Below are 12,615 nucleotides of genomic sequence, written 5' to 3'. Positions count from 1 at the left end.
TTACCCAGGCCACCCCCACCCCCACCCCACAATAGCACTTCACATAACAGATTTTGCAATTCAAGATTCTTTGACTGCATCAGTCATCCAAGTCTGATTTCATTATTTTCATGCATTTTTTTCCAGTTGCATAACACATTCTAATCAAAGATTGAGTTTCAGCAGAATTTTCAAATATTTGCCCTTTTTTTTGCTGCAATGTTCAAAGTGCTTCTGAATCACTCCAGTATAATTTTTAAGAGAGTGTGCACTTGCTTAGCATCTGCTAGCTTAAACAGTTTGATCAATTGTACTTAATGAATTCTATCATGGCATATGAAGCTATTATTGATGGTAGAAGCTGAGGTGGGAAATACAGATAGCATGTGCTTTCTAGTCATCTGAAAACACACGAGCATTTTAGAAGTAAAATTATTTTTCTCATGCTATAAGATAAGTTTTAAAAATTATAAAGCCATACCTGTGCAAAATACTCTTCTGAAATCCTCCCAGCCCATTCAATACACAGTTCTAGAGGGCGACATGGATTTGCAACATCTGCACATTTGATCATCATGCGCTTAATCAACGTCTGGTTATCTGGAATGTTCTTGAGATTGGTTGTACATTCACAGTCACTACCCTCATTCTGAAATGCAGATACATAGTTAAAAGTGGGGGTTAGCATAACTGCTCACAACTGCTATGAAAACACTATCATAACGCTTTAAAGCTACACCTTAATATAAGTAACAACCCTGCACAAATCAGATAGTTTTAGGAAGCAGTACAAGAGAGCCTACTGTGTTATATGTCCCTTTTATTATATCGTACAGATGTGGATTTATTGTATGACAGTGCGGTGCATTATGTGACATTTGGTTTGTGCAATCCAATTAGTATAAATAAAAATTTGGTATGATGCAAAGTCATACTTTGGGCTCTGAAATTTTGAGAGTGTCATGGGCGTCATTACACAAGATAACTGCCATTATAAATTTCTCTTGTGCACAGTCTCTTGTACAGTGTGGATTTTCAAAAAGATATTTAGGTATTGAAAGGCACACTGGAGCCCATAGGAGCCATGTTGGCTGTTTTATTCATTAGGACATTTCCTTAAATTATGGGCAATATCCCCTTTACTTCCCCTCTACTGATGAATGACTTATGTCAAATGAACAGAGGAAGGGAGAAAAATTCCGTGATTCATATCCCCCCTGCACACATCACTCAACCTCATAGCTGCCAAGTTTTCCCTTTTCTCACGAGGAAGCCTATTCAGCATAAGGGAATTTCCCTTTAAAAAAGGGATAACTTGGCAGCTATGCTCAACCTCTGTCTGCCCCACCCACAGAACTCCAGAACACATATTAAGAGGGCATGAGAGAGAGGAGGGGGAGGAAGAATCACCAAAAATTGCCTCCTCCCTGTTTTGCTGAGAGGTGCTTTCCATCAGCGGAAGAGAAAAAAAATGCACACTGCCGAATATGAGATTGAGCACCCTGGATATTGTTTGCACCTAGTAGCATAAAATACAGATCCTGGTTGTGGATGTATGAATTCTGGTAGTATGAAAAGAAAGTGCCACAGAAATGCACATAATATACATCTACTTAAAATACCTGTGCTTCTTCTGAGGACATGGGCTTGGTGATGCTGTTCACAAACTTGTTCACATGCTCAAAATGCTTTGTCATTTCTGTTGCCAATACCATGTCGATAATTGCCTGACGAAGCGTTCGATAATGATTTCTGGAAAAAGGGGAAAGAGGAGTGTTTAAGAACTCCGAACATTTGGATCCCCACAGGAAGCAGGAAAGTTTAAGAGAAAGGATTATAAAAGGAAACAGAGCAGGAGTGGGTTAAAATTGCTCTAAAGAAAGTTATCAAATACTTTTAAAAAAGAGGAATCTCAGCAAAGCAGTAGTGTGGCTCACCATCTGCAGACATTCACTGTTTCCCAGGTATGATATCACGCCTGCAAATTCACATTTAACAATACAGCCACAGAATCCACATTATGAATACGTCCCTTGTAATCACTTTCACATATTCATACAAAGTGAGTAAGTATCCATCTATGTAATCCCAAAGTACAGGCCCTACTATTTTCCCTAAAAAATACCAAATACCCAAATTTCTGGAGAAGAAATACATTTTCATAACACTTCAACTTGAAATATAATTGGTACACACTGCACACATATGGAGGATAGAGGTGCTTGGGTTGTGTTGTGTTTTTTTAAAAACTATATGTATGTTACAATAAATGTCCAAAATTTGGAGAAAGGCAACATTCCCATGAGAAGGCTGACTATAGCAGATAAATGTTGTTAATGTGTGTAAAAGAAAAGAAAAACCCAAGTTTTGGAAATATGCTGATGAATGCTAGCAATCTCATATACACCAACCCTCTGCATTTTGGAGCACTGATGTGATTGTTGACACAAAATTTCAGACATCCATCTATAAACAGATTTTTTTTGGGGGGGGGGAGGCAAATCTCGCACACAACCACAAGAAAATGTATCTTCATGTACTCAAAACAGAGAACTGTGAGGAAGCTAACCTATTGAGACTTTTGAAAATGTTGCACTTGTTGTCTTTTACTGTGAGCTGGAACGCCAGAGCTGTGTGATGGCTTTCCAACACAGCCGTGTCATTGTAGAGTACAGCGAGCTCACTGCTTGCATTGCACAGGAAAGAATTGGTCCGTCCTGGGTGGTCCACATCATGAACTGTTGCAGCTATTAATGCAGCCACTTCATCTAAATGATCAAGGCTCGCCTACAAGAAAGAATTAAGTCATGTTCACCTATACAGTATTTATCAAACTAAAAATGTAACAATAATCACCAGTAGAGTCACTGAGATGCAAGTCTGGGTGAGTTTGTAGAATCTAGAGCAGGCATCCCCAAACTTTGGCCCTCCAGATGTTTTGGACTACAATTCATATCATCCCTGACCACTGGTCCTGTTAGCTAGGGATCATGGGAGTTGCAGGCCAAAACATCTGGAGGGCCAAAGTTTGGGGATGCCTGATCTAGAGGCAGGAATTTCTTGTAATTTTCCCGATGGGAAATTTACCCATCCAGTGTAATCCACCCATAACTATGGGGAATGCAGCATTAGTTTCAATGGCTACATAGATGTAGCTCATTTTCATCTTCTGAAGATCCATTTACAACAGAGCTGGGGGTTGGGATCTGGCCAGCAGACCAGATCCTTATTCCTTCCACCTGTCAAATCACCTGACATCACAACAATGTCAAGTAATCTGTTTTTGTATAGCGTTATGAATAAAGCTATGTAAGCACTGACCATTAGTTGATTGTCAATGCTTTGTGTGCCCCGTGTCCCTGATTATCAGCTGCAAACTCGCTTTTGCTCCAGCCCCCTCATTACATGCCCCACACCTCATATATGACATCAAGTGTAGGACATGGCTTGGCCAAAATGGGGAAGTCCGGTGTGTCTAATTAGGCTCATGGCCAGAGGTTCCCCACTGCTGATTTATAAGTATTAATAACCATAGAAAAATGATTGGGTGATGCCACCACATAGTGACATTTTTCCATATAAAAAAGATTGTATAACTGTACTCTCAGTAAGCAACTCAGTGAGGGACTTCAAATAAAACTATGGAAACACATGGTCATAACTTGTTGAACTTGAGTATAGGAAATCTCAGCAGAAATTGTACCTTAACTCTCTCTTTCCCCAGAAAGAAAGCTGTGGCATGCAAGACATCGGCTGCATGAGTGGAGTTATGATAGGAATTGGAGGAGTGGTAGTTGGCTTCTATCACCTGGAACCAGGCTCGCAGTGTGGCTTCGGGACAGTTTAAAAACTCGCAGACACCAAAGCGGGCAAAAGTTTTCAGACCCAGGTAAACCAGCGGCCTGGAACATAATTGGAAAGGGAGATGGTAAAACAAGGCAGGAAAGGCACTCGTTATCAGTCTTCTTGCTCTTGCAGACTTTGGTTAGCAGCAGCTTCCATTTACTGCATACATTTCCCCACTATCCCTGTGTGTGCTTGCTTGCCATGTGAAGTTGACAATCAGCATTTTGACAGTGGGGAGACTTATATAAAAGGAAGGAATGGAAGGAAGGAAGAGCCAAATTACATGACGTGAAATGCACGGCTTGGCATTGTGCAGTTCTTTTTAAAAAAAACAGCAGCCACATGGGGGCAATTAGGAACAGGACCATGGTGCAAAGGCATGAAGGGTTAACACTATCTTCCAGTGCTGTAGTTCTAATGAAGAGCTCCCTCTCTCAGCTGCTGTTTGGCACAGGTGAGAAGCTGTCATCGATGTCAATGGCAGTTTCTTTTCTGTGCCAAACAGCAGCTGAGGGGCATTTTAGGAGGGCTGAGGGGAAAAGGTTAAACACTGCAAACTATATTTAATGTATTCTGGCTTGGAGAGGCAAGGGGTCATAGGGGCATAAAAGATTTAACATGCAGTTGCATGTTCTTAAGCTTAATTCCAATGGGAAGTGAAGAGGGAGAGGGAGAGAGAAAGAGAGAAAGAGAGAAAGAGAGAAAGAGAGAAAGAGAGAAAGAGAGAAAGAGAGAAAGAGAGAAAGAGAGAAAGAGAGAAAGAAAGAAAGAAAGAAAGAAAGAAAGAAAGAAAGAAAGAAAGAAAGAAAGAATTGGTGGCACTATGTAGTAGCTCTTGAAGGGAGTCCCAAGACAGAAAGGATGGAGCTGCATATAGTTCTGTCCTGCTCTTGCTAAACTAACCATAACACATGTAACAAAAAATAAAAAGGGTATTATTCTGGCAGCTTTGGGAATCATGCCCACTCCACACATCCACCAGGAAGCACAGAAAGGGGAAGCACAAGTTACTCCTGGCTTCCTGTATCAACATCTGCCTCTGCCAGAGACAGGCAGATACAACTAAGTAAGTCATAGATGACACAAGCTTAATTTGTGCCACAGCTTGTTTAGCAACACCCTTCACCTTCCACTTCTATACCTCTATCTAACACATGCAGAGAGAAGGCTTGCCTTTTATTTGTAACAGCTTCCAGTTCAAAAATGTTGAAGTCCCAGCTCTCTTCGTTATCCAGTAAGCGTGCAATACAGGGTGGAACGTCATTGATAGTAATTGGCACAGAGAGGTGACCATGGCTCTGGTTGGTGGTAGCTGTCCAAATGATAAATTTATTTATTTATTTCAATTACATTTTGTCTTTTCCTCTAAGGAGCTCAAGGTGGGGCACATAGTTCTCCTCTTCCTCCTCAGTTAATCCACATAACAACCATATAGGTTAGGCAGAGGGGCAGCGATTGGCCCACGGCTACCCAATGAGTTTCATGCCCAAGTGGGGATTTGAACTCTGGTCTCCCACATCCTAGTCCACCACTCTGACCACTACCCCACACTGAAGAATCCTTAGTAGAAATTAAGTATTTGGACCAAGGTAGACACGACGGGATGAATCCAGGCTTAGTAATTGAAATCAGTGGGACTTGTTAGTTGTGTTTCTTTGATTTCAATGGGTCTAATCTAAGCATAACTATATCAGGATCCAATCCAGAGGCTACAATCTCATGTGTGTGTAAATGGAACTGCCCTGAGGTGGAGTGGGGAGGTGCGTATGCAAAGGTGGCATGCATGGTGGTAGGCCACTCCCCTCACCTGTAGTTTACCTCCCCTCAGTTTTTTTGCCCAGGCACCCTCTTTCTATGTGACTGGGGCAATTCTGTGTTTTAACACACTGCTATTGCCCATATTGTGTTTTCCACCACTGTCTTCTTTGGTCCTGATACACCTGTAGTTGCAAGCAGCAAATCACATGTAACAACTGGTGACCCTGAGTGGGGATGTACAGTGGTGCCTCGCTAGACGAATTTAATTCGTTCCACGGGTCTTTTCTTATAACGAAAAATTCGTCTAGTGAATCCCATAGGAATGCATTGAATTTTTTTTTGAAATTGTTTTTTGCCCATAGGAACGCATTAATTGAATTTCAATGCATTCCTATGGGAAACCGCGATTCGCTAGACGAATTTTTCATAAAACGAATTCGTCTAGCGAGGCAACCTCCGCCGAAAAATCCTTTCGTTAAGCGGAAATTTAGTTAAGCAGGGCATTCGTTAAGTGAGGCACCACTGTATAAGCCCATCAAGAAGATGCAATGAGCCAGTTCAATGGGGTCAAGTTGAACATATGACACAGCTGGATATACCCACCAAGATAAGCCTCAACATCTTCCATACATAGATATTCCTTACTGAATCAAGGTTACTCCGTGAGAATTAATTTACCAACAAACTAAAATTAAACTGAAGACTGTTCTATGTAAATATAAGGTCTGAAATGGTCTTGTGTGTGATTACAGACAAACCAGTTTAAGGTCATTTCCCATATTACAGCAAAAAAGTGTGTTTTCACTGTCTTTATTGTCAATAATGAGTTCTGATGGTAAGGAAGGGTAAATGATTGTCTTAACTCCTGTGTAAGAACTGGACCTTTTATTGTGTGTTTGAAGGATTCTCAGCACCAGTGATTTTCAGCAAGACTTAATTGCTTTGCAACAATAGCAACAAATAAAACAGGCATGCGTTAAAGAGAGTTGGACATGGGAACTTACTTTTGGTAAATACATACTCATTTCCTGACAGCCTTCTCAAGCCATCCTGAAATAAAACAAAAAAAAATATTTGCACACTGTCGGATTCCACAAACAAAGGGAAAAAGAAGGGTGCGCTCTTAAAAGATCAAGCCACAAAAGGTTAGAGAAGATTAGGATTAGGGTATCATTAAGTTTATGCACTAAACAATATAAATTATGCTCCAAATAATTAGAAAAGCACATATAATGAATGTGTGAATGCTTGCTTAAATAAATACACTATAAAACCTGCAACACCACTGAGAATTCAATCTGACATTAAAGCTGCATGCTATCCTCCTTCATGGCTGCTTATCTGGAGCAGTTTACAGAGGCAATTTTCTGTATCCACAAAGATCCGCTTTGGTGAACCAGGGCAAAGTTCAATATATTCCTCCTACTGTCCGTTCCATATGCTGCTTACATAAATCTTAACAGTGTTTCCCACAACAAGCACCAGCAACAGAAGACTGGAATGTTATGGTTTGTAGTACTATCAATGTAATGAGGCAATTGAGAAACCACGGGAATTTTGCTTAGAACATCAGCTCAGCTGAAACATCCCACAACAGTGAGTGGAATTGGTTGCTAGATATGTGTCTTCTTACTCACAGTCATCAGACCTCCAACAAGATCACTAGTGTGAGGATCCTCATCTTTGGTACCTAACTGAGGAGAGTAAAGTTCTGTTGTCCGTAAGATTTCCAAAACCCGATCCAAGGCCTCTGCTACAGTTACAGGGCTGTTTTCTTGAGCGGAATTGATTATATTAATGACCTACGGGGTTACAAACAGAAAGGAAAAACATAACAGAGCTATTGCTCATTTTTAGTCTACATGAAACCATTAAGGAATTAGGATGTAAAAGGAACAGCAGATGAATAAAGCCGTTGATTAATAAGCTTATTTAAATGATTAACTAATTACCATTTAGATTAATGTACAGCTGTATATTGCTAAAAATTCAATATACGGTGGGCGCCTTTTTGAGAATATTAAAAGTAGTATCATAATTTAAAACTTACAAGCAAAAGCTATCACTTACTGTTAAAGGGACAGACTGTATTTTATATTTTCAAGCTGTTACAATGAGTGCAAAATAGATACTAAACAGTAACAAATCTACCATTAACAACTGATTACAATTTGCCTACATCAGAGGTTTTCAATCTTTTTGAGTCCACGGCTCCCTTAACTACATTCTTTCTGCGGCACCACTATGGGACTCAGGAACCCAGTTATGTCACTCCTTGCCTGCAGAGCTGGCAGCTTCTCACCCTTTTTTGAACACCTTCCCTTGTGGAGTGTTCCCTCAGCTTCTCTCCCCTCTCCTTGTGAGTCCTCCAGGGAGTGCCCCCCCCTGGCCCCAAAGAGAGGTGCCTGCCAGAGGCACCATTTGCCTGCGAAGCTTATATCCTGGGCTGCTGCAATAAACAGCTATACGTACAAGCCTTTGGGAGGCAGAGACATAAGAGGGCATCAGAGGAGGGGAGAAAAAAGGGACAGAGGCCAGTGTTGCCCATGGCACCCCTGACCATTTGGACTACTGCAATGCACTCTACGTGGGGCTACCTTTGAAGGTGACCCAGAAACTACAATTAATCCAGAATGCAGCAGGTAGACTGGTGACTAGTATGTTTCCGAGCACAATTCAAAGTGTTGGTGAGGTTATGGGGAACTAGGCAGAGGGCCTTCTCAGTAGTGGCACCCGCCCTGTGGAATGCCCTCTCACCAGATGTCAAAGAAATAAACAATTATCTGACTTTTAGAAGACATCTAAAGAGCCCTGTTTAGGGAAGTTTTTAATGTTTGATGTTTTATTGTGTTTTTAATATTCTGTTGGAAGCTGCCCGGAGTGGATGGGGAGGCCTGGCCAGATGGGCAGGGTATAAGTAATAAATTATAACATTATTATCTTTCAAGGCACCGGAGGGTGCCACGGCACACTGGTTGAAAACATCTTGCCTACATGATTAAAATTGGCATCACTCAGTAAGCAATTAAAGTTTGTGCCTGTAATCCAATTCCTACTTTCCTGGGAGAAAACCCTACTGAACTCAATGGTACTTGCTTCTAAGTAAACATGTACAGGAGTGCACACTTAGCTGATTACGGATTCAAGTTGGGCAGTTCTATTATGTAATAATAGTTCATAAAGATAAAGTATTAGTTACTATTTGAGAAAAAAAGATGCTTGGTCCATTTCTTATGAGTTTACAAGGACATGTTTACAATAAGTTATTGGAGGCATCTGAATGAATAAATAGCACGATCTCCATTCATGTGTTTGATAAGCAACATCTTAAAATTAGCTTGGCTTTAATTTGCCGCACCTTTTATTTATCTGCTACAGTAGAAACTACATAGTTATTGGTCCAGAATGCATGTAGTGTTATGTCCGAACTCATGCTCCTGGTTTGTGTATCCAATACAAACCATGAGTAGTAAGCGAAGAACAAATAGTGGCTACAACTCATAGTTTGCCTACAGCAATATAATGCCAGGCCAAACCATGACATAATTCCAGGTAGCGTAAAAGCTGGATAACTGGAGGGGGAGTGAAGCAGTTATGATTTTAACTGAGAGTACATGCACACAGGTGGCGCTGTGGGTTAAACCACAGATCCTAGGGCTTGCTGATCAGAAGGTCGGCGATTTGAATCCCCGCGACAGGGTGAGCTCCCATTGCTCGGTCCCAGCTCCTGCCAACCTAGCAGTTTGAAAGCACGTCAAAGTGCAAGTAGATAAATAGGTACCGCTACAGCGGGAAGATAAACAGCGTTTCCGTGTGCTGCTCTGGTTTGCCAGAAGCGGCTTTGTCATGCTGGCCACATGACCTGGAAGCTGTATGCTGGCTACCTCAGCCAAAAACGTGAGATGAGCGCCGCAACCCCAGAGTCGGTCACGACTGGACCCAATGGTCAGGGGTCCCTTTACCTTTACTTACATGCACATTTTCATGCTCACATTTAGCCATGGTTTGGCTTAGTGTTATATGCAAACCAGGTCATTGGGGTGATGTGAAACGTACTGTGTCAGCTGAGCACATCATAAGTTATCTGAATGCCTTGACAAGCCTTGCTGTATCCGTCCGGATTGTTGATGTGTGTGAAATTTTAACAGAAAGTTGTTGACTCTTACCTTTGTGATTGGGGCTTCTATCGTCATGGAGTGGATTCTTGCCATTGATGAATACCGACGATTCTGTAAACTTGGGGCTGCCATTAAACAGAAAACAAACAAAAGTAAAAATCTACATCCTCATACATTGCATTATTTTAGACGTGTGGGTCTATGTAGAGTTCCATGATGAAAGAAAGGCAGGATATAAATGTAATAAAATAAAGAAGCTACAGTCCCATCATATGTTCTTAGAGAGTAATAAATTATTTGTCAGTAAGAGATGGAGATACCTTGGCCCCTAAATACTTCCCATTGTTCTAAATTTTCCTGCTTTCTATTATTTTTGCTCAATAGCCCAGACAATAGGGAGCTACTTTTAACAAAAACCTTGAAGACAAATGAAGTGCCTCTCTCTCAAATCTTCAAAAATGAACAGTGGCAGTAGCAGCAGCAGCAATCTAATCCAGGATCCTGAACTGCTAGAAATATTCTCCACACATTGGTGTCCTTACCATCACTGCTTCGAGAAGTTATTGATTTGACATCAATAGATTCTTTTCTCCTGTTCTTGCATCTGAAGGAGTGAGAGTCTAGAAATATTACAGGAAGGTATTTTAAAAGTGGCCAGAATTTATTTTCACACACACACACTTGTTTTAACTAATTTCTCATTTACGGATAAAGATATTTAAGAAAAAATATTTTCTTGATCAGAGCAGGTTGTTATGCTAGCCAAAAGGTTTCTCAATAATTTTGCCCTTGGACCATCATGTAAAGCATATTTCAATCCATAATGGATTACATTCTCTACCTGCAAATCTGTTGAGAGATAGGCATCTCTTTGCATCTACCATCCAACATGGCAGAAGGCATAATCTGCAGGCATAATTCTAGGAAAGCCCTCAGGGGGGAAAGTACCAGTTGTGCTAGATACCTGATGGTATGTACTTAAATATATATACATACACACCACTGAGAGAATTTAGATGGTTATAAAACAATGCCATTTGAAGAAAGATTATTCTCTAACCTGACTGAAACTGGTCTCCTGCACACTTTTCATCACGATGGGTCTTGTAGGTCTGGTGTCATGTGAAAAAAGAAAGAAAAGCAAATAGACACATAAACTTCTGATTTTGGCTAAACCTTAGCTGCACAGACAACCTTGTAGTATGCAAGTGTGTGCTTCCTTTTCCTCTGACAACTCTATTTACACCTGTAAACAATTAAGCTTTCCCTAGGACCAAATTCTGCTACATGATATTCTGTGTACCTTGAAAGACTGCATAATTCTCTCCCCAAAATCTTGCCCAGTCATTTTGCTTGGTCAAATAAACTTGCATGCTACCTGGTGTAGTCTTCCAGATAGTATGTTTTGGCACTCGTATTTTAAATATTACATAATGTACTGGCTGTGTGAAGAGAAACAGTTATTACTATGGGATGATATCAAGCAATGAGGTTGTATACTACAAAGAAAACACAGTACCTGTTTGTTGCTGTCATTGGTGCAACATAGCTTCTTGATAGATACAAAATGACGGATTTTCCTACCGATATTAACAAAAACAACAAAAGCACTGTTACTAGTTAAAATAGTTTTGGCACAACTGGTGATTAAATTGTTACCATTTACTTTAAATCAAAAATTCAGATCTGATTAATTAAAAGAAACCTGTTAATTAACTACTCCATCACTGTCAGAAAGGTTTGAGAAAATCTAATGTCTAAATTAACATATTGCAGAAGAGCAAATGATGAATAACGGAAACATTTTTAGAGTGATTTTTTTAATCTGTGATGTTTTGGAATGATAAGTACCAGGACAATATTCAGTCATACGATGCTGTTGACTAATTATAATTATACAGATTGCATAAAATTACTTTGTTTTCAATCATTTTGTTTTGAAAATGTAAAAAATATCCTATAATTATTATTGTCACTTGTTTATTGATCTCATCCTACAGAATAGGTCAATTATGTTCGCTTTTTAAAGTATGAGACTGAGAGATGAGACCTTATTTAAGGACAACTATGAGTCTAACTATGTGCAACATGGGAATTCCATGACTAGCAGTGGAATCCTATGTGAGTAGCTCTCCTAAATTCAGGGGAACTTACTCTTTAGTAAAGGTGCACAAGATTGCAGCCTGAAACTCCTCACAGCTTTTTCTATGAAAACGTATGGAGAGTAGTTTGAATCAGAGATGCATGGGGGAATTCAACTATTTGCCCCTATTTCAACTATTTGCTCCTAACCCCAAGGCTGTTTTTCATAACAGAAAAAGAAAATGGGTGTTCCAGTCATGGAATTTCCACATCACATGTAGCTTGACTCTCAGGTAATCCAGGTAATACAAGGCTTGTGCCTTGGCAATGGCACAAGCATTTGGTAAGAGTCACAGGTGAAGTACAGTTGAGGATTAGCAGCTGGTGGGAGGGAGACAGGGACTTTATTTTATCTGAAAGCATTTATACAAGCGGTGTACAATTATTATTTTAATATTGTTAAAAGACACATCCTAAAACAAGCAAACAAAAAACCCAGCATATAGAACAGAGATTCAGGGGAATCAAACACATAAAACTAGGTCCAATCCGCAGAAAACCTAATTGCCATTTACTCTGATTTGGCGGTGAAACGCAGGTTTTCCTAGGGAAAGCACTGAGAGAGAAGAAATACACACTCAGACACAGAGCTTTAAAGCCCAGACCTGTGCTAAGAAACATGGGACTATTATATGGAATTATTATATTTTATAGAAATATAATTATGCATGTATGTGTATATATTCACAGTCATACATAACCTGATTCCATCTACTGTATTTATATACGTATGTATAACAGAGAAAACCATTACAACAGAGTGCACTTTTAA

At 40.1% G+C, this 12,615-nt stretch overlaps 1 protein-coding gene and 1 long non-coding RNA gene across 7 annotated transcripts in view; both read right to left on the bottom strand.

The window, feature by feature from the left end:
- Positions 1-12,615, bottom strand: part of PDE8B (phosphodiesterase 8B) — a 49,171-nt gene that overhangs the window by 4,702 nt on the left and 31,854 nt on the right. For all 6 annotated transcript variants that reach the window (XM_060280243.2, XM_060280241.2, XM_060280244.2 and 3 more), the window contains exons 10-20: positions 11,221-11,281; positions 10,762-10,813; positions 10,244-10,321; positions 9,750-9,826; positions 7,221-7,385; positions 6,588-6,633; positions 4,999-5,137; positions 3,683-3,881; positions 2,549-2,766; positions 1,602-1,731; positions 461-628 (exon numbers count right to left, since the gene is read on the bottom strand). In XM_060280243.2, coding sequence (XP_060136226.1) covers positions 461-628; positions 1,602-1,731; positions 2,549-2,766; positions 3,683-3,881; positions 4,999-5,137; positions 6,588-6,633; positions 7,221-7,385; positions 9,750-9,826; positions 10,244-10,321; positions 10,762-10,813; positions 11,221-11,281 — 1,333 coding nt within the window. The remainder of the gene's footprint in view (positions 1-460; positions 629-1,601; positions 1,732-2,548; positions 2,767-3,682; positions 3,882-4,998; positions 5,138-6,587; positions 6,634-7,220; positions 7,386-9,749; positions 9,827-10,243; positions 10,322-10,761; positions 10,814-11,220; positions 11,282-12,615) is intronic.
- Positions 1,181-1,447, bottom strand: LOC148684428 (uncharacterized). Its single transcript, XR_015945995.1, has 2 exons — positions 1,313-1,447; positions 1,181-1,214 (listed from the first exon to the last, which is right to left on the bottom strand). It is a non-coding gene; the product is annotated as an uncharacterized LOC148684428 (long non-coding RNA).

Source organism: Zootoca vivipara, chromosome 10 (assembly GCF_965207765.1).
Source record: "Zootoca vivipara chromosome 10, rZooViv2.hap1.1, whole genome shotgun sequence".
Classification (NCBI taxonomy): domain Eukaryota; kingdom Metazoa; phylum Chordata; class Lepidosauria; order Squamata; family Lacertidae; genus Zootoca; species Zootoca vivipara.
Note: the sequence above shows the minus strand (reverse complement) of the source record. Positions and strands in the feature narration are given on the sequence as shown.